The 18810-nt window shown below is 35.2% G+C and overlaps 2 protein-coding genes and 1 long non-coding RNA gene across 3 annotated transcripts; 1 reads left to right on the forward strand and 2 right to left on the reverse strand.

Moving 5' to 3' along the window:
- Nucleotides 1-4658: 4658 nt before the first annotated feature.
- LOC149036221 (uncharacterized) lies at nucleotides 4659-17953 on the reverse strand. Its single transcript, XR_016181852.1, has 4 exons — nucleotides 17704-17953; nucleotides 8166-8227; nucleotides 7461-7527; nucleotides 4659-5358 (listed from the first exon to the last, which is right to left on the reverse strand). It is a non-coding gene; the product is annotated as an uncharacterized LOC149036221 (long non-coding RNA).
- Nucleotides 11247-14034, forward strand: LOC149036222 (chromodomain Y-like protein). The gene is made up of 3 exons (XM_089190024.1): nucleotides 11247-11522; nucleotides 11604-11689; nucleotides 11953-14034. Exons 1-3 carry the CDS (start codon nucleotides 11343-11345, stop codon nucleotides 12368-12370), a joined length of 684 nt encoding a protein of 227 aa, XP_089046150.1. The 5' UTR covers nucleotides 11247-11342; the 3' UTR covers nucleotides 12371-14034.
- Nucleotides 11681-15938, reverse strand: LOC149036223 (uncharacterized). The gene has a single exon (XM_089190020.1). The coding sequence runs from the start codon at nucleotides 14375-14377 to the stop codon at nucleotides 12734-12736; it is 1644 nt and encodes a 547-aa protein (XP_089046146.1). The 5' UTR covers nucleotides 14378-15938; the 3' UTR covers nucleotides 11681-12733.
- Nucleotides 17954-18810: the final 857 nt, after the last annotated feature.

An 18810-nucleotide genomic window follows, 5' to 3' on the forward strand; every position in this document is an offset into this window, starting at 1 on the left:
AAAACGACTGATGAAAATGCTCACTCTGAGCTCTCCCTACATCGGAGACAGAACCCTCTGTTCATTACGCGCTCAATAACCCTTTAAACCCTTAAGGTGATTGACTTCTAATTTCTCCTTACAGTTTCAGCCTTGTTTCAAATGTAAAGGTAACGAGAATAAAGTAAATGATCACCAACCGAAGAAGCTCCTGATTGTCAGACAAATTCTCTTTGACAGTACTGGAGAAAATATAAAGAGAGTGTGGAGAATTTGCATGTTAATTTTGGGGTGTAAAGAATTGAGGGAATCATATCGCGTTCTCTTTACTTTGCATTATTTTGACTTTCCTTTCATAGTGAATTAAGTCTGTGTTTGATTCTTTCTGCATTATCTCAATCTTTGCTTCCTAAAAGGATAAAAAATGCGTCCATTGCATTCTTCTGAACTTAAAAGGCAAAATAACAGCGCGTTATCTTGGTTTTTGTGCTCTTTCTTTATCTGTACGCTCCTTCATTAGAGAATAAGAAAGTTTCCTCTCCATTTTGGTTTTTTTAATCCCCGTCCCAGGTCGAAATACGGCTTTCTCATATTGGAATCTACAGTATTTAATTTTATCAAAATTTATTTAGCAACAGACGACCGCTTGAGTCACACAATCCTTGCGGAAGGGTCTATTTAATCCTTTTTCGGTTTTAAAATACCCTTCTAGTTGAAGAATGTTCTCCAAAATGTAATTACTGAGTATTTTTTTTTCTATTCATATGCTAATTTATCACAGACAATAGCTTCCTTTCTCCTCAATCCTTAATCAGCTAGCTGGGCGTGCAAATATAACTTCGACCAAAATCTGTGACGTATAACCGACTATTGTAATTGGGTGAAGTTTTTTTTCATCCATATTCATGAGATATTGTAGAATTTTCTGCAAACTGTGGTGTCCGCCAGAGAGTGAAGACGTGCTGTCTCTTATGCTGGAGAAAAAGTTGCATTCTAGAAGAAAGAAGACACTCGAATTGTAAACAAGAGCAACGGAAAGCACTCGTATATCACCACAACAGAAGGTAAGCATTCCTTTGGAGAATACTGCTTTCAAATCTTGAACAAGGAGTGCATGAGCTGAACAAGTCGCAGAATCATAGTTTAACGAGACTGCACGTGTTAGACATTCTTTGAGGGTAGCTCATCAACTCGAACTTCGGTTTGAGTATTTAGGGTGTCTATTTTTGTTGCTGAAGAAGAAATTGATGACTACTTTTTGGTCTAACGCCAAAAGAACTTTCTATATGTGTTGAATTTATTGAAGACGTTATTTTGAAATTGAACGCGGCCACTTGGCTAGTTTTAAAGTCTTGTATGTAGTTACCAAATCCCTTCCCATAGAATTTTACAAAAGAAAGAAACGTCAAAATGTATTTATCTAAAAACTGTTCTAGATTTTATTTCGTTGTGCGTAGAGTTTATGCAATCTTCCTGCAGATTTAAAACATTGTGCAGTCTCTGATCATGTTGATAAATTGTGTTTTTAGGAACGGAATATTGTCGTCGAAAGGATGGAAGGATGAAGAATCTGATCAAGGGAGCACATAGGAATCACAGTATTTATAAAGAACATCGCAAAGATAAGAACTTTAAAATTATTTAGTAACAGTATCAAAAATGGTGGCTACTATAGTGTCTTATTTTACTCCTCGTCACTTGTCTGATTTTGTGCGTGGAATTGGAAATAATCCCTTGCATTGGAAAGTAATTTTTTTCATCTAGTCACCATTTTTGGCCTAATTTGCAATGGTTCACACTGTTCTACAGACTGAGCGATCGTATGCTTTGTTTATTTTTCCTTCCTCTATTCCTCGTTCAAAATGGAGTGAAAATCTTATTTGATGTAATTAAAAACTTTTTGGCATCGCCTTCGCAAAATGATCAGCCAACGGACGCTGATACAAGCTTGACGAGAGATAATCAAACTATAATTATCTATTTCGCAGGAGCGATCGCTCATTTTTGTCTGCATAACAGCGGGTATCACAGCTATTTCTCAGTTGATGTTGCGATGTGTGATATTTTTTTAATGTGGCACTGTTACAATATACCTCAGAAAAAGATCAAATGAAATTGAAAAATTCAAATCTTGATTTACCTTAAATCAGCCTTAAATTTTCACGATCGACCTTCAACCACACTTTTCATTTCATCCTCTCGATGTTGAATATTTTACAATACAAGACTAACATGTAAAGCTGGTTTACTGACTTACAACAGACTTCTATTATTCTATTACGTTACAAACGAGTTCTTCACTAAATTAACAGAACCAGTAGAAAGGTCTTGCTTAACTGATCAATCGAAGCTGACTAATGACAACTTGAACAACGCTACTTGAGCTTTTAAGCCAATAACATCGAGGAAAAACTGACCAATCACTTTCACGAACCAGTCGAGGAACTTGATTCTTGACAATGACTTCCGACAACATTCCTTAGCGATTTTTGGTAGCACGACTATTTCGATGATTACACTTAACGGTTGACTGTTTTCTCTGTTAAAGGAAACATGTTACTAGCTTCCTCAATCTTCCCATTTGCACAAAAGGGAATAAGAAACTTGAGGAAATATTGACGTTTCGTTCCCCACACGAATTGGATTAACGAATAAAAAGGCATTACTCAGTCAAGTTAAATTAATTACCAAAACGGTGCCACCTTAAAATGATTTATTACTTTGTGTCATCAACTGAGGTAGGCTTAGTTGACAAGAGGACATTGATTAGTTTCAACTTTAGGACCAGAGTTCTAGATCATTCAAGTTATTTTATATTGTTTTGGTCTTGATAGATTTGTTTGCTTATCATTATTTTTTTGTTTTGCAAAATATATATCAATGTCCTCTTGTCTTAATATACTATACCTTTAAAACTTTAATGCCTGGTTACGAGTGCTCCAGGAAAGAAAATTATGATTTCATAAACCAGTGTAAATGGCATCCTTTTACTCAGTCGCGAAGAAAGATATAGAACCTTTTCATGTTTGGAGATGATTTTTTTTCCCGAATCGTGAAAAATTTCCAACAAATCAGACAAACAGCATCGAAGACGCGCAGTTATTTCAGTCAATAACAGTCGTCAAACATTAATCATCATTAGGTCGTTACGATGAAAATTTCTAACGAACCATGGAAAATGCGTTCAAAATTAATAATTAGTTAAAAACATACAATATCAGGTGAACAATATCATCGTCAGTTGGTTGCTCCTTGCTTTAAATTATTTCTAAAAATAAGCGTTTCTTGGAAATGCACGACCTCCTCTGCGAGAAATGAGTAGTTTTTGGACGTAGACAGAAACACATATACAGTAGACTCGATATCGAGCGATAGTCCAACTCTCTCTCTTAAAATTCATTTTAGCAGTTCTTTTTTCAATTAGATTTTCACATCTGATTTTCTTATGTTATCGACGACGTATACGAAATTTGAATACGGACATCCATACTTATCCGATTATAGTGCTTCGATATTTGTAAAGAAAACTCGTTAATTTTACAAAAATATGCAAAGCTAAATTAAATGCAAATAGACTAAATCAAATCTCGAGAAGTCGAATTCGTAATACTTTAGCAAGTGTAGTTTTACTGGTTTATGAAATGCATGTTCCTATCTTCGAAACTTGTAAGATATGTTTGACTTTACTTTGCAAATCTTTCGTTTCCTACAACCAGGCATTTGGTTTTAAAGTGTATAGTTATCTGTTTATTTAATAGTTATGTGGAGGAAGATCTTTTGTGCTGTCATTTCGGAATTTGGTGTAACACAGGAATACAAAGAAGAGAATTTTCATAAATTTGTGCTTTTGATTTGAAATTAATTCTTGAATTCATATTGAGATATCGTTCCTATGAGAAGAAAAACAAATTTTTTATTCATTCAATTCAGAAGGCAGACTTTGATTGATTGATCTATGAGCCTTTCCGACAAAAACAAAATGAAACGCAATTGCTTTGATAATTCACATAAATTATCTCCTTTTTTTTTCTTTTGACTGAAATCAATAAAAAAACTTGGAGCCTAATTGTGAAATGTCGCAGCTCTTGTAGCTGAAATCAAATTAAAACTGTGTGCTCCGTTAATAGACGCTATTTTTTTTTAAAATTAGCTTCGGGAATTACGTTTACACTTAGATCTTGTTGCGAAATTTCTCGGGTCCAAGAGCTTAAATGTGGTTCAAAGATTACATTCCTACTACAAATTTTTAAAATTCAGATGAGTTTCAAAAATATAATTTTTTTCAGCTAATTCAGCGAAAAACAGTTCTTGTGCTCAAGAATAAAATAAAAATTTTGTCGTTACAATTCATAGCTCTATTTTGCATTGCAAATTGCGTCAACTTTTGCTTCTTCTCGGGGATTTTTAATGTATATCCTGTGTTACATTCGAATACTGGCTGCTTGTTAAAGATCTTCTACTGAAAAAGCATCATGGCAAGTTACTGGGTTAAAAAGCAATTAGATACACAAACAAACATGAACACAGTTCAATTTCGAAATTAAATTCCGACTGGCAAAGCCATACATTACCATGGTGCTTTTCCGTTTAAACCTCGTAAACATCATCTTGTGCTAGAGACAAAATATTTTCAGAGGAATAGGCACAGTCAATGCAAAATTTAAACGAAAAATCAAATCTTAGTTGCGTTTATTTATCGCATGAGATGATGTTTAAATAATTTTTGGCGGGAAATTTAAAGAGAAGCTTTGTTAAAATTTTTTCAGAAAAGTTGTTAGGGGAAACTGTGCAAATTCTACCAAATTTTCCCGCCAAAAGTCTTAGTATATATTTTAAAAAATTTTTCTTGATACCTTTTTGAGAATTTAATGGAAATTTACTTAAGTAATAAAAGAATTTAAAAACTTGTACTGCTAGTTAAGCAAGAAAATAAATATCACGCAAGAAATATTCTTGAGTTTATTGACTTCCATTCAATAAGATAGAAATATAACACTAATAAGAGATGAAGTCTGAAACATACTTGCAAAAAAAACGGCGCATGCATTTTTTCTAAGTTTTTTGGCGGGAAAATGAAGCCATTTAAACCAGATATTACTTACAGAATAGATTGAAAAAAAAGGCGCATGCGTATTATAAGCGCCCGTATTTTTACTAAGTTTTTTGGCGGGAAAATTGAAACCTTTTAAACAGCTCTTAGTATAACAAACAAAATTACGAAAAAAAATTGCATGCGTTGGAGTTCAAGTTTTCGACTTTGTCAAATAAATCCTCATTCTTTCGCTCTGTCTTGAACCTTTGAATAAATCTTGTCTTTCACAAAGATTGTTTTTCTTGTTCGATTCCTGCTTGAGACATCAGAGATTTTCAACTTTCGTTCTGCAAGGAAATGAAAATAAGCGATGAATCAACAACTGAAAGACATTTTGCACCTTTTTCGTAAGCGATGGCTGACTAAGCCAAAGAAGAAAATAAACCTGGATTTTATGGGAAATTCAACGCTATTACTGATAAATATTCTCTTTAATTCGAGGCGTAATGAGCATAAGTTTGTAAATATTTATTTATCTATATTCTAGACCATTCTAGGTGGCGAAAGTCTGTGCTCTTGTGCAACACGGAGCGGAAAAAGGAGAATATTTTGTAATATTCTGTTCGCGCAGAAAAATGTTTATAAGACCTGGGCGCAACTATAGAACCAAGTGAGCGAAATTTGGAAATATTTGAATGACAATAGAAACAACTCCCAGAGCGACGTTTTCAAAGAGTGAAAAGCTGCAAACTATTCTTGTGACAACATTTTTTTTTTCCAGTAATTAACCTTTGAATTTTTGAAATCTGTTCGTTTTAACATTTAAGCTGCGAAATTTTGGAATAGTCCTTAACAGAAAATCAAATGTCTACTCCTCTAAAAAAAAATCGTTTCCGGTCAATATATTTTAATTAATTAATGTTTTCTTCTTATTTAAAACTAGCCGGAGATTTCATTTGTTTCCACAGAGTTGGATTGAGGTGACAGGACTCAGTTGACAGTTTCTGTGCTTTGGCGGATAATTACTTCCAACAAAACGAATCACAACGATTTCCTTTCAACTTGCTTATCAAAACAGATTTTCCTGAACTATAACTTTTTTCATGATTCTTTCAAAGTAAAGGATCCTAAAACTTGCTATAGTGCTGACAAATGGACAAACAGTGCAAAATAGAAAAAAAACACAGGAGTAACTTATCTAAAATTTACAATGAATTCCCAAACCGATTTGTGTGCAAGTAGAATCGTCGATTGTTTTGGAACAAACGCTCTCTCTGGTTTCAGCCACAATACTTGACAAGACTATTAATTATTTGCAGAACATTAATTTAAAACTTATCTGAAATTAAAAAAAATTAACTCTAAGGTTATGCATTTTGGGAGCAAAATATTTGAAGTAAACCTCAAGAGATTGAACACTTACTTAATGGGCTCCAAGGTTCAATATTTAAATGTTTGAAAAAAAACGTTTTTCAGAAAAAAATTCAGATGTCTAAATTTTTTTAATTTCAATTTTTATTTTGAGCATAATGAAGTTGGAATCAGCCTCAAGCGCAAAGATCTCTAACCACTAGGCTCCAAATGTTATTGAAGTGGTTAAAAGATTTCTGATTTTGAAAAGAATATAAGACAATTGAATTTCTCGTATATAAACAAAAGAAGGATATAAAAAACTGAAGTTGTGAACTTTTTTAGCATATTGAATTCTATTTCACAATTACTCTCCAAGTTTGTTAATTTAGATAAAAAAAAAAGTTGTCATCTTGAATATGAGTTTTTAACTTATCAAAGACCTAAATATTAAGTTAAAAAAAACGTTTTTTTCCTCAGAAGCTGACGACTAGGCCCATAGATCTTTTGATAACTAAAATAGCTAAATTATTTTGCATATCTGCATATGTTTTAGAAAATTCAAAGAAAATTTATTGCTCGGATAGCTAGATGGTCCTAACATGGACGATAATGCTAAGATATGTGTTCATTTGTCTTTAAGAAATGCAATGGAAGTATTTAATCATCAAACCAACAGTGTTGTAAACTATTAAAAGTCACCTCATTTACAAAGAGATCAAAAAATCAAATCTACAGGAAATCAAAACAATTTCTTCGTTTGAAGTTTTCGTCCAATTTCGAGTCTGGCTTCTATTGTAACGCAGCGCACATTAAATCCACCTTAAAACTTTCAGTGCAGACCACACATACTTTACCCTTTCACTCCCAGATCTTAATAGTAATTCTCCTTACTGTCTGCCATACAATTGTCATGATGTTAGTTTGGAGAATTTGGTATTGGATCAAATAAAAACGTTTTTTTTAGTTTTTTTGGCATTTTTCTTTATTCTCATCACTTGGCTGCTTGATATTGCACTGATATTGTAAGGAGAAATTCTGTCTTGATCACTCATAGGAGTTAAAGGGTTAATTACTTGTAAAGAATTGAGCAACTAACCTTGTCAGAAGTTATCTTGTTTTTCTTTCCCTTCTTCTTTTCCTTTAGAATCATTCTATTCTTTTTGCTGAAAGAAAAAGTTAAAATACCTTGTGAATGCATGCACAGCTATCCTTGAGTAAAAAATTAAACTTGATAGGTAACCAATAGGATTATTGTCTAGATGGGGAACTGAATAAGGATCATTGTATTGTGTATAACAATTTTGATGTTTTTGATTGAAAAGCAGTAGTAGAAGGAACTGTGATTTCGGTAAATATTACACGCCTTAAAACAGTTTGTCTATCGGTAGGGATGGATCCCTCTTGCTGGTAGCTAACCTTTGAATTACCTCAGTATTTGTAAAATAAAACAATTGCTATGGAAATTTTCGAGACAAAATGATGTTTATAACATAACCAACACTGATCAGTTTTTACTATCAACGGAAACAAAATGGTAGCATTAATCGATCAAACCAACAGATCTGTGAACTAGAGAAGACAACGATCTGTCCCAGAGTGATTGAAGAAAAAAACAAAGAAAAAAAAAGATTCATTTCTTTATTTTTATTTTTCATCCATTTTTGACTTTTTGACTAGTTTTAAATTGCAGACGTTATTCGAATCCAGGTTTTTAAAATTGTTACAAGTAGATCACCCTTGAAGCGCTAAAAGCTACCTCCGTGTCGTAAATAAACGTAGGAACAAAAACTAAATAACCAACCTGTTTTATTTTATTCTCATTGATATCTTGATGATGATTATGTCTTCCTTCGATGCTTAAGGCTGTTCGAATGAAAAAAAAAAAACTTTGAATACATACATACCTATCAGTTATCTTTAAAAAAACACTTTTACTGTTAATGATCGATATCTGCTTAGAGAAACTCAATTATGGCAAGTTTGTTGTATATTAACAATTATTCCATCAACGCGCGCTGGATATGGGACGATAAATTATATGGGCCTCGTTAGCGATAATCATCTCATACCCAGCAAGTGCGAGTGGAATGATTGATCTGTTAAACACGCCCCAAATTATCGATAAATCTTCCCAACTTAAGTTTGTAAGAACAAACGGAATGTCACAATCCGGTTTAACTCGTTTTCATGCGCGCGCATGATATAATTGCTCATAACCCATGATGGCTGAGCCGCGAGATTGCGCGAGATACAAACGTAACAATAAAATGAAAAGACAGCTAAAAGTCTTGAACTGCATTATCTAATGATTTACTTAAAAAAACGAAGAGGGCAGGAAATGTTGATTTATGGAATTAAAAGTATTTTCCATGGGAAGATATGGAGATTGAAGAAATAGGTTTACAAAGGAACCACTTCTTTGGGACATCTCTTTTCAGGAGACACAAGCTTTTAAGCATTTTATCTCTATATCCGTAAAATCTAAATACACCGAACTATAAATGCATGGGATAAAAACATAACAATCAAACAAAAGGAAAACTGAAGAAATGCGGGATAAAAACGAAACAACAAAAGGAGAAGAACAGCCGAAGTTGCGCGAGAAAAGTACGAAACGATCATATGACAGAAGAGCCAAAGTTGCTCGAGATGAAAAGGTAACAGTCAAATAAAAGAACAGCTGTAGTTAGGCAAGAGACGAACGGAGGAATTAAAATGAAAAGAACGTTAAGTTGTGCGATATACAAACGTAATGGTCAAAGTGAGAGTACAGTTAAATTGTTACAAACGTAACAATCAATAATCAAATGAACGCACAGCTAAAGTTCCGCGAGATACAAACGTAACAATTAAATCATAGGACAGCTAAAGCTGTGCGAGATACAAACTTAATAATCAAATTGAAGCACAGCTAAAGCTGCACGAGACACAAACGTAACAATCAAATGCAAGGACATCTAAAGCTTCCCGAGATACAAAAGTAACAATCTAATGAAAGCACACCTAAAGTTGCATGATACAAACGTTACAATAAAAAAAGGAGCAATGAAATTTACAAAAGTAGCAATGAAAGGACAGCTTAGGTTGCGCGAGATACAAACGTAACAATTAAATCATAGGACAGCTTAAGTTGCGCGGGATACAAACGTAACAATCAAATGAAAGAACAGGTAAAGTTGCGCGAGATATAAACGTAACAATTAAATGAAAGGACAGCTAAATTTACGCGAGATACAAACGTAACAATTAAATCATAGGACAGCTTAAGTTGCGCGGGATACAAACGTAACAATCAAATGAAAGAACAGGTAAAGTTGCGCGAGATATAAACGTAACAATTAAATGAAAGGACAGCTAAATTTACGCGAGATACAAACGTAACAATTAAATCATAGGACAGCTTAAGTTGCGCGGGATACAAACGTAACAATCAAATGAAAGAACAGGTAAAGTTGCGCGAGATACAAACGTAACAATAAAATGAAAAGACAGCTAAAGTTACGCGAGATACAAACGTAGCAATTAAATCATAGGACAGCTTAAGTTGCGCGGGATACAAACGTAACAATCAAATGAAAGAACAGCTAAAGTTGTTTGAGATACAAACGTAACAATAAAATGAAAGGACAGCTAAAGTTGTATTAGATACAAACGTAACAATCAAATGAAAGAACTGCCATGGTTGCGCAAGATACAAACTTAACAATCAAACGAGAGAACAGCGAAAGCTGCGCGAGATACAAACGTAACGATCAGATAAAAGGAAAGGTCAATTTGTGCGAGATACAAACTCAATAATCAAATGAAAGAGCAGCTAAAGCTGCGCGAAATACAAACTTTATAATCTAATGAAAGGACAGCTATGGTTGGGCGAGACACAAATGAGAAAATCAAAATGAGAGCAACAAAAAATCTGCGCGAGATACAAACAAAACAATCAAAACGCAAGAACAGTTAATTTACACGAGATACACGCGTTACAAGAAAAAGATAACAGTTACATCTGCGCGAGATACAAACGAAACATTTAAATGAGAGAACACTAAGCCCTGCGCAAGTGACGAACTTAACAATAAAAGGGACACTTAAATTGCGTAAGATACAAACAAAACAGTCAAAATGAAATGACAGCTATAGTTGAACGCGATAGAAACGTAACAACAATTGAAAGAACAGTTAAATTTGCGCGAGATACGAAAAAATGTGGGAACGGTTAAATTTGCATGAGATACGAACGTTACAATAAAGAAAGGAACAGTTAAATTTGCACGAGATACAAACCTAACAATCAAAATAAAAGGACAGTTAGAGTAAAAATTTGCGCGAGATACAAACGAAAAATGAAATGAAAGAACAGCTAAATTTGCGCCAGATATAAACATAAGGTCTAATAAAAGAGCAGCTAAATTTGCGCCAGATGTAAAGGTAAAAATGAAATGGAAGAACACCTTTGCGCAAAATAAAAACAAAACAATCAAAATTGGAGAACAGTTTAATTTGCGCAGAATGCAAACGTAACAATTAAATTACAGAAAAATTAAATTTGCGCAAGTAAGAAACAAGACAATTTTAAGTAAGAAAGAAAAATTAATTTGCGCGAGGTGCAAACGTAGCAATCAAAATGAAAGATATAGTTGCGTGAGTGATGAACGTAACAAACAATCTAAAGAACGGTTAAATTTGCACAAAATACAATGAAATGATCAGGACGAGAGAACAGTTGAATTTGCGCGAGATACAAACGTTACAATAAAAAAATAAGCAGTAAAATTTGGGCGAGATACAAAAAAAAGAAATCAAATGAAAGAACTACCCTGCGCGAGTGACGGATGTATCAATAAAAATCCAAACGAAATAGTTAAATGAGAGAACCATGGCCAGAAATCTGTGATAATCAGCGGTTTGAAACGGGGGCTCGTGTATCCAAAAAAATTCCTACTACGCATGCGTTCTTGCATCAGATTACATACAGCAAATTATGGCGAGCGGCGTAAGGGATTCGAGCAAGAAAAGCCGCGGTTTATTTCTTCAATTACACAACGTTTCTTCTGCGGACCTTCTTTGGGATGAAAAAAAAAGTATAAAAAGGAAAGCTAATGTTTCTTCTGATTATTTTGCCGTGGAAAGGTTAATCTCGAGGAGGACATCACATGGAACGGTGAGTTCACAATTTGCCCTGGTCTACGATGTATGTCATTAATTTTCTTACATGCTAAAGTTTTATAATTAAAATCTTCAGGTTCAATATTTGGTGAAATGGAAGGGATACAGCGCGTTTCATAATAGTTGGGAAGATGAAGATAACTTGACTACCGATCTTATTAGGTATTTATTGTTGTATCATTTTTTCAAACTGTACTTAAATTACCATTACAATTGAACATGCTGAAACACGGAATTAACAAGAGAGATGCACTCGTATAAGCTCATTCATAGAAAGTTTTATACTTAACTAATTTTTTTTTCACCAATAATACACGCAGTGATTGCTGCTTTTCTTTTTCTTCTGCCTTTGCATTGCTTTGAGTATTACTTGTTCATAGACAACCCCTCTTACAATGTTTCCATTTTCATTATTTTTCTTACAGAACTTATGACAAGCCAATTGTTGATAAAGAGAGGCTAACTCGAAACGTTGATAATCTGAGATTATCAGTCCTCTTTAAATTAAGAAGTAAATCAAGGTCTAATGCTATTTTGGACTTTGATCATGATTGTTTTCGTTTTTTGTTTTATGGTAAAGGAAGGGAGGGAAGGGAGAAGGGGTATACTTTGTTAGATAAGGATGATTTTAAAAAATGTGATTTACCAGAAAACAGGGATAGGGTTATTGATTGTAACGAGGATGGGGTAAGGGTTAAATATCCATTTAAAATTAGATTGTTTTTAGCAAAATCACCAAAAACATATTCTATTATAAATGGGAAAATTCAAGAAGATCAGAGAATGTTAATTGAGAAACTATCAATTGATTTCAGTCGCCAACCTGTAACTATTCAATCATAGATATTATAAACAGAAAGTGAAATTGAAATTAACTGTAATGGCTTTAGGGACTGTAAGGGGTTCCACCTGAATGCAAAAGCTGATAAGAATATGACCAACAAGTGAGTTGAATGTACAAAATATACATGGCCCCTATCTAATGACCCTAGGCTTAATCCGCAGTATGAATTTGCTTGAAATTGCTTTTATTTACAAAGTTAATTATAATTTTGTTGAGTTGATGTGTTTTCACTGCACTCTTTGCTTGTCATGTAGCTTTTCATGTGAGTTTGTTTATATAATTTTGAATGTGTAAGGGAGTCCCCCCCTTAGAGTAACTAAAGCCATTTCATGCTCCCAGAATACTAAATATTCCATATTTTCTCATTGACAAATTTCCTCCAGTTGTTTAATTAGTTCAGCCTTGGTTTTGTTGCTGAATCCTCTCGCATTTCTCTTCTTTAATTCTTCTTTCAATTGCTTCACTGTCATATGAGAACAGCTAGTGTCAGTGGTAGTGGACTCAGGGAGGGGATGTTCATTTTGAGCTTCAATAGATTGCTGGAGAGGATCTTGACTTAAATTTACTCGTGCCTTTTTTCGGTTTTCTTTAATTTCAACATCCCAGTAGCTCTCTTTGCACTTCATGTAATTGCGTACTTCCCGCTCGTGTTCTTTAAGCTCCCACTGACGTTGCTCTTGTCGCAGAACATCTCCTGCAGAATCCCACTTGTTGGACTTTCTCAGAATTATTGCACGTGCTACATCATTGTTCTTTTCAACTTCTTGCCCTGTAAATATTTTGACTGAGTGGTGGAGCTCAAAGAACTTGGGAATGTGTGCTACCATAATGTGCATGTATGGGGTAACTCTGGCTTTCTCATACCCTTCTCTTTTGCCATTTAGACTGACAAAAAGAGAAATCCACTCTTTGGCTTTCATGAAAAATTCTGTGGGGTCTTTCTCAGGGTTCCAGTCATTGACAACTTTGTAAATTTCTGCAAACTCTGTCCAGACTGCAACCACAGTTGATGCTGTTTCTGGGTGGAGAATGCTATGTAGCTTACTGGGAAGGTCAGCTAAAAGGATCTTTTTGTCTTTTCCAAGGAGACTTGTCCAGTCATGTTTCCCGCTACCTTTCCCATCTGCATTTCTTTGTTCCCACACATCAAAAGAAACACCACAAGATTTGATTACCCTAATAAGGCTTTTTAGGTGTAATCCTGTTGCTGCCCCCTTTTTATGGTCTAAGTCATCATCTTTATCCCAGTCAAGGCACTCCTGCACTAGATTTCCAATCAAAATATCTGTGATTCTCAGCATTAAGTGCAGCTCGTCTACCACTATACGATCGAGTGGTATATTTAGTATAGGTTGTTTATCACAACAGTAATTATCTCTGGATTTTTTAGACATTTCAAACATTTCTTTCAGTGTTCTTGCTAAGGGGTGAGTGTTATAACTTGTATAGTCATTGTTGATTCTCCAGCGATCATTTTTGTGTGTTTTACACCAGGCACAAGCATAATTAGATGTTGCCCCCTTCAGTCCAAGCATCAGTAAAATAAATTTATAATCACCACCAAGATATAATTCAGTTTGAATCTCTTGGCCATCCACATTCATTTTACCTTTGGCAGTCAAGTCATTTACCTCATTGAATAAACTCTGGAATGACTCTTTTATTGTGTGGTAACTCTCGGTTCCATTGACTATGCCAAGAGTTCTGTTTCCTTTTGCAGACATTACGGACTCCTCTGTTTGCAGAATGGAAAATGAAAGTAAAATAAAATTTGAATTTCTTGTCATTCTGGCACCATCACCATTGATTTTGATTTTATCATTGATGGGGTCAAAGTCACTGTTTTGCTTCAGGAAATCAGAGATATGTATTTTAAACACTGTTTCAGCGGAAGTTACTTTGGCCCCTTCAAACTTAGCATTTAGAGGTTCAATTTTGCTCATTTTGTTCAGTTGATCACGGCATTGTTTGACCAAGTAGGACCTTGGTAGACTATCAATGATCATGGAAATTTCATGGTAAAATTAATCCCCACATCACTGTCTGATTCTTTGACAGTTAACCCAACTAGTTCAACACCAAAGGAAGAGCAGAACCAGAGAGCAGCTTCGGCTCGTGAAATAAAAGTTTTCAAGGTCCCGAACTTATTTTTCACAGTTGAAAGAGGTTTTCCCTGGTATGAACTAACTCCCACAGAATTTTCCAATGATGCAATATAATCTTCAAGCTCTTTGTTTGTTTTCTGCAAAACTTGGGTTTCATTTTCCTTTTGGTTCACTGCCAGCACCATTTTCTCATAGATTCTTTCCTTCTCCAACTCTAAATCTTCATAGGCCTTTTTCCAATCTTGTAGCTCATTTTGTATGTTTTCAATTTCTTGATAGAGTTCATGTACAGGTTTTGTTTGACCCTCCATAACATGAAACTTTCGGACTCGATTATCCAACTCTTTTCTTGCCCTGCCCTTAGTTTTTTTGTAATCTAATGAAATTTTATAAGCAATATTTAACAAAGCTTCATCGATTCCATCTCGTATATTTTCATCATCGCGAAAGGCAAAGCATTGCCCGAATGTGCACTTTTCCACCAAATCTATGTAGCTGAACCTTTTTGCCGTGGGTGAGTTTTCTGCTGCGCTTGTAGAAGGAGAATTTGCCTCTATCTCTTCACATCCGCTTGACAAATCTTGACCGGAAGTGTCACGCGACAGAACGTTTCGTTCTTGAACAGTTTTATGCCATTCTCTAAAAAGAGGATAAGGAATTTCCAAAGTAAAAAACACTCTTTTCTCTTTTTCCCTCGCCTCATATCTTAATTCCGGTTGAGTGAATTTGATTGCATCCTTAAAACGCGAGCAACATTGACTAAATTCGTCGCTCATTTTACTTGCAAATTTTCGGATATTGTGTAACGCCATTGCACAATTTATTAAAGGCACGGTTACATAGGTCAAGTAAAGCATTTTGGGATTCAAGATGGAGGACGAAGGGGCTAGAAACTACGGTTGACGGTCGACTAAAAACATGGCGTTTTCCCGAAATTTTTCTTGGGTTTTAAAAATGGCGTCACATTGAGAACTATTTAGCAGTATTTGGGCCGTTTTTCCACCAAGTTTGGAACCGATTTAGTGGCTTCAATGGCTCCTATTTTTGCACTATAAATGAAGTTTAGCATGTGAACAAACCAGTTCGATCTGGAAGAACATTCCTGTGAACCCGTGAAGTGGGTTGATTTTCGACAATTTATGCTACCTTCGGACAGTTATTAAGAAAATGTATGGCGGAGTGCGAGGATTTCTACGTCCAACAAAAATTGCTTCGGGAACCGCTTTAACACATGCAAATGCACACAGAGCACGCAGCGAAAGGTTGTACATATAATCCACTTTATTTTGCGATCTGGAAGAACTTGTCTCCTCTGGCGGTTGTAACACAGGAGCAATTATTAAAAGAAGGTTAGCTGAAAGCGCACTGTTTTCCTTGTAGTGATTTTGCGACTCGTTTGTAACCTAAGACCGAGTTCGACATCGATGCGCGTGCGTGGCGGCCATGCTGTCACGGATTTCTGGCCATGAGTTAATTTTGCGCGACAACCAAAACAACCAAATAAAAGAACATTTGAATTTGCGTGGGATGTAAACGCAACAATCACAATGGAAGGACATCTTTATTTATATGCACGAGATGCAAACGTAACAATCAAAGGGAAGGACAGCTGTAATTTCGAAAGATACAAACGCAACAGTCAAATAAAACCGACAACTTTTAAAAGTTGCGCGAGATTCGAATGTAATAATGTAATTAAAGGACAACTGAAGTTGCGTAAAATACAAACGAAACAGTCAAATGAAAGAACGGTTAAATTTGCCCAGGATTCTAACAAAAAAATCCAAATGAAAGAAAAGTTTAATTTGCGCGAGATATAAACGTAACAAACAAAATAAAAGGACATTAAAGTAATAATCAAATGAAGGACAGCTAAAGTTGCGCGAGTGGTGAACGTAACCGGCTCTAAAAAAGGACAATTAAAGTTGTGTGAGATACAAGACGAAACAATCAAATGAAAGAACATTAATTGAATTTGCGCGAGATACAAACTCAACAATCAAATGAAAGGACAACTTAAGTTGCGCGAGATTCAAATGTAGACAGTGTGAAGAAGAGTAGTAGTCGAGGGGGAATATTTAGTGAGAGTTAAATAATGAGAGCCTAAGAGACTAACCGGAGTTATACAGAATGAAATAAGCTCTGATGTTAGTAGAATTGCGTACTGGAAAGCGGAGTAATTAAAGAAAAAGTGACAAGACAGTTCAATAATCCTGGTACCTTTTGCGGAAAGCTAGTTACCCACGACATTTAATAGTCGTAACATATTTGGTGGAGGACTGGGGCGGTTTAAGTGAAAACCAACCTAAGGAAAGAGCAGCTAAATTTGCGCGAGATATAAAGGTAACAATGAAATGAAATAACGGCTAATTTGAGCATAATACAAACACAACAATTAAGTGAAACAACAGTTAAATTTGCGCGAGTGACGAACGTAACAATAAAGAAAAGGACATTCAAGTTGCGCAAGATACAAACAAAACAATCAAATTTAGAGAACAGATAAATTTGCGCGAGTGACGAACGTAACAATAAAAAAAGGACATTTAAGTTGCGTAAGATACAAAAGAAACAATCAAATGAAAGAACAGTTAAATTTGCGCAGGATGCAAAAAAAAAAATCAAAATGAAAGAAAAGTTTAATAGGCGAGATATAAACGTAATTAACAAAATAAAAGGCAGTTAAAGTAACAACGAAATGAAAAGACAGCTCAAGTTGTGCGAAATACAAAACGAAACAATCCAATGAAAGAACATTTGAATTTGCGCGAGATATAAACGCAACAATTAATATACAAAACACTTAATTTGCGCGAGATATAAACGATCCCTACGCCAAAACGTTTCAATTATCTCCCTCTCCTTTTTTTGGCGGGGGTAGAGCAAGGAATGTTTTGAGACCGTTTTAACGGAAAAATTCAATGTTAAAACAATAAAAGCATGAATGAAATTATACAATATATTGACGAGGAAAGAACCGACAACAGAAAAAAAATGCACAAGCCACCTACACCCAAGCAACTTATTTCTCGCTGTCGCCCTAAAAGTCATAACGCTCCATAAGAACTAATATGGCGTCTCCCATGTACGATCCGTCTTGCAATGCTCTACGGTGTATTGTGTCATATGTTATTCGTTTTTAGGTTTCATTCTATAATATGATTTTCAGCTAGATACAAAAACCCTGTATTTCTATCGAAAGTATGCAATTTTCTAAAGTTATTTACCTTGAAAAATTCGTTGGTGACAAACTGACATCCATTTACCTTCAGCCGACGCCGATCTATAACCAATCGATTGAGCAACTTCCAAGAGGCAGTTATTGTCGAGTTGTAGGGCAGCCTCGACAAAACGGACGATATCCTTGGTAAACGGCTAGAATTTAAGGTGTTTCTTAGCCTTGCAGTAGCTGAAAAAGACGCTGAAATTTCTTGCCGCTCGTAAGCTCTTTCCACGTGCAAGACTGATAACAAACATGAATATTAATTCAAGATATTTGTAATTCAAATGAGTATTTTGACGGGCCGAAAATCATCCAAAGGCTGTTCAGTCACTTTTGTTCAACAGCAAAACAAAACACTGATAACTAACTATTAACTGTCTTTTAACGCGGCTATATGTTAGGTAGAAAGGTTTGAATCCACATAAAACTTATTCGATCTATGATGTCATGGAAAAACTATATTGTGCACTGCTGGGATCAGCTATATTTAGAAGTGTCCTTGTAGGAAATGCTAAAATTTCTCACCAGTGAAAGTTAGTTAAGCTAAGTTCAATTGCGAGTATGCCTCACAAACTAGCGCTTTATATCTTTCTGTGCGGTGTTTTCACCCCCAGAAGTGCGCAATTATTTAAGTCAAATTTTGCAAAAGGTTGAGTGATCACTGTGATCATCTGTTTGCTGACAAAGTTGTGTCGACGGCTCACTAAGAATGCAGTAATTCATCTGCTCAAGTGCGAAATGTAGCCTTTCACATCTTTTTTATGCTAGCTATGCTCTCAGGATAGCTTACGTGGTTAGCGCTCGATGAAAATAAGGGCGGCGGAGCTGCGAAAACGAGCTGGGAACTCTTCCTAAACCCCTAGTGTGTTTTACACATTACATGCTGGAATTTATTTTGACTTATAAGTACTTCTTATAATGTACCTTTAATTATGGTTAATTTATAGTCTTCCGTTTTATACATGAGCCTCTGGCTCGGGCAATTGGGCAACCATGCCTCACGTTAGACAATAAACTTTGATTGATTGATAGATTGATTGTTTCCCGCTCGTTTCTGTAGCTCCACACTCAATGCTCCAAAGCGCACACATGACTATTAGCTTCACCGGCT

This window comes from Pocillopora damicornis, chromosome 12 (genome assembly GCF_964200805.1).
Source record: "Pocillopora damicornis chromosome 12, jaPocDami1.2, whole genome shotgun sequence".
NCBI lineage: Eukaryota > Metazoa > Cnidaria > Anthozoa > Scleractinia > Pocilloporidae > Pocillopora > Pocillopora damicornis.

Coding starts and splice junctions, on each gene's coding strand:
- LOC149036223 (XM_089190020.1), bottom strand. CDS start 14,377: ATGATCATTGATAGTCTACCAAGGTCCTACTTGGTCAAACAATGCCGT.
- LOC149036222 (XM_089190024.1), top strand. CDS start 11,343: ATGGCGAGCGGCGTAAGGGATTCGAGCAAGAAAAGCCGCGGTTTATTT. Junction 11,523..11,603: donor GGAGGACATCACATGGAACG/GTGAGTTCACAA, acceptor TAAAATCTTCAG/GTTCAATATTTGGTGAAATG. Junction 11,690..11,952: donor TTGACTACCGATCTTATTAG/GTATTTATTGTT, acceptor TTTTTCTTACAG/AACTTATGACAAGCCAATTG.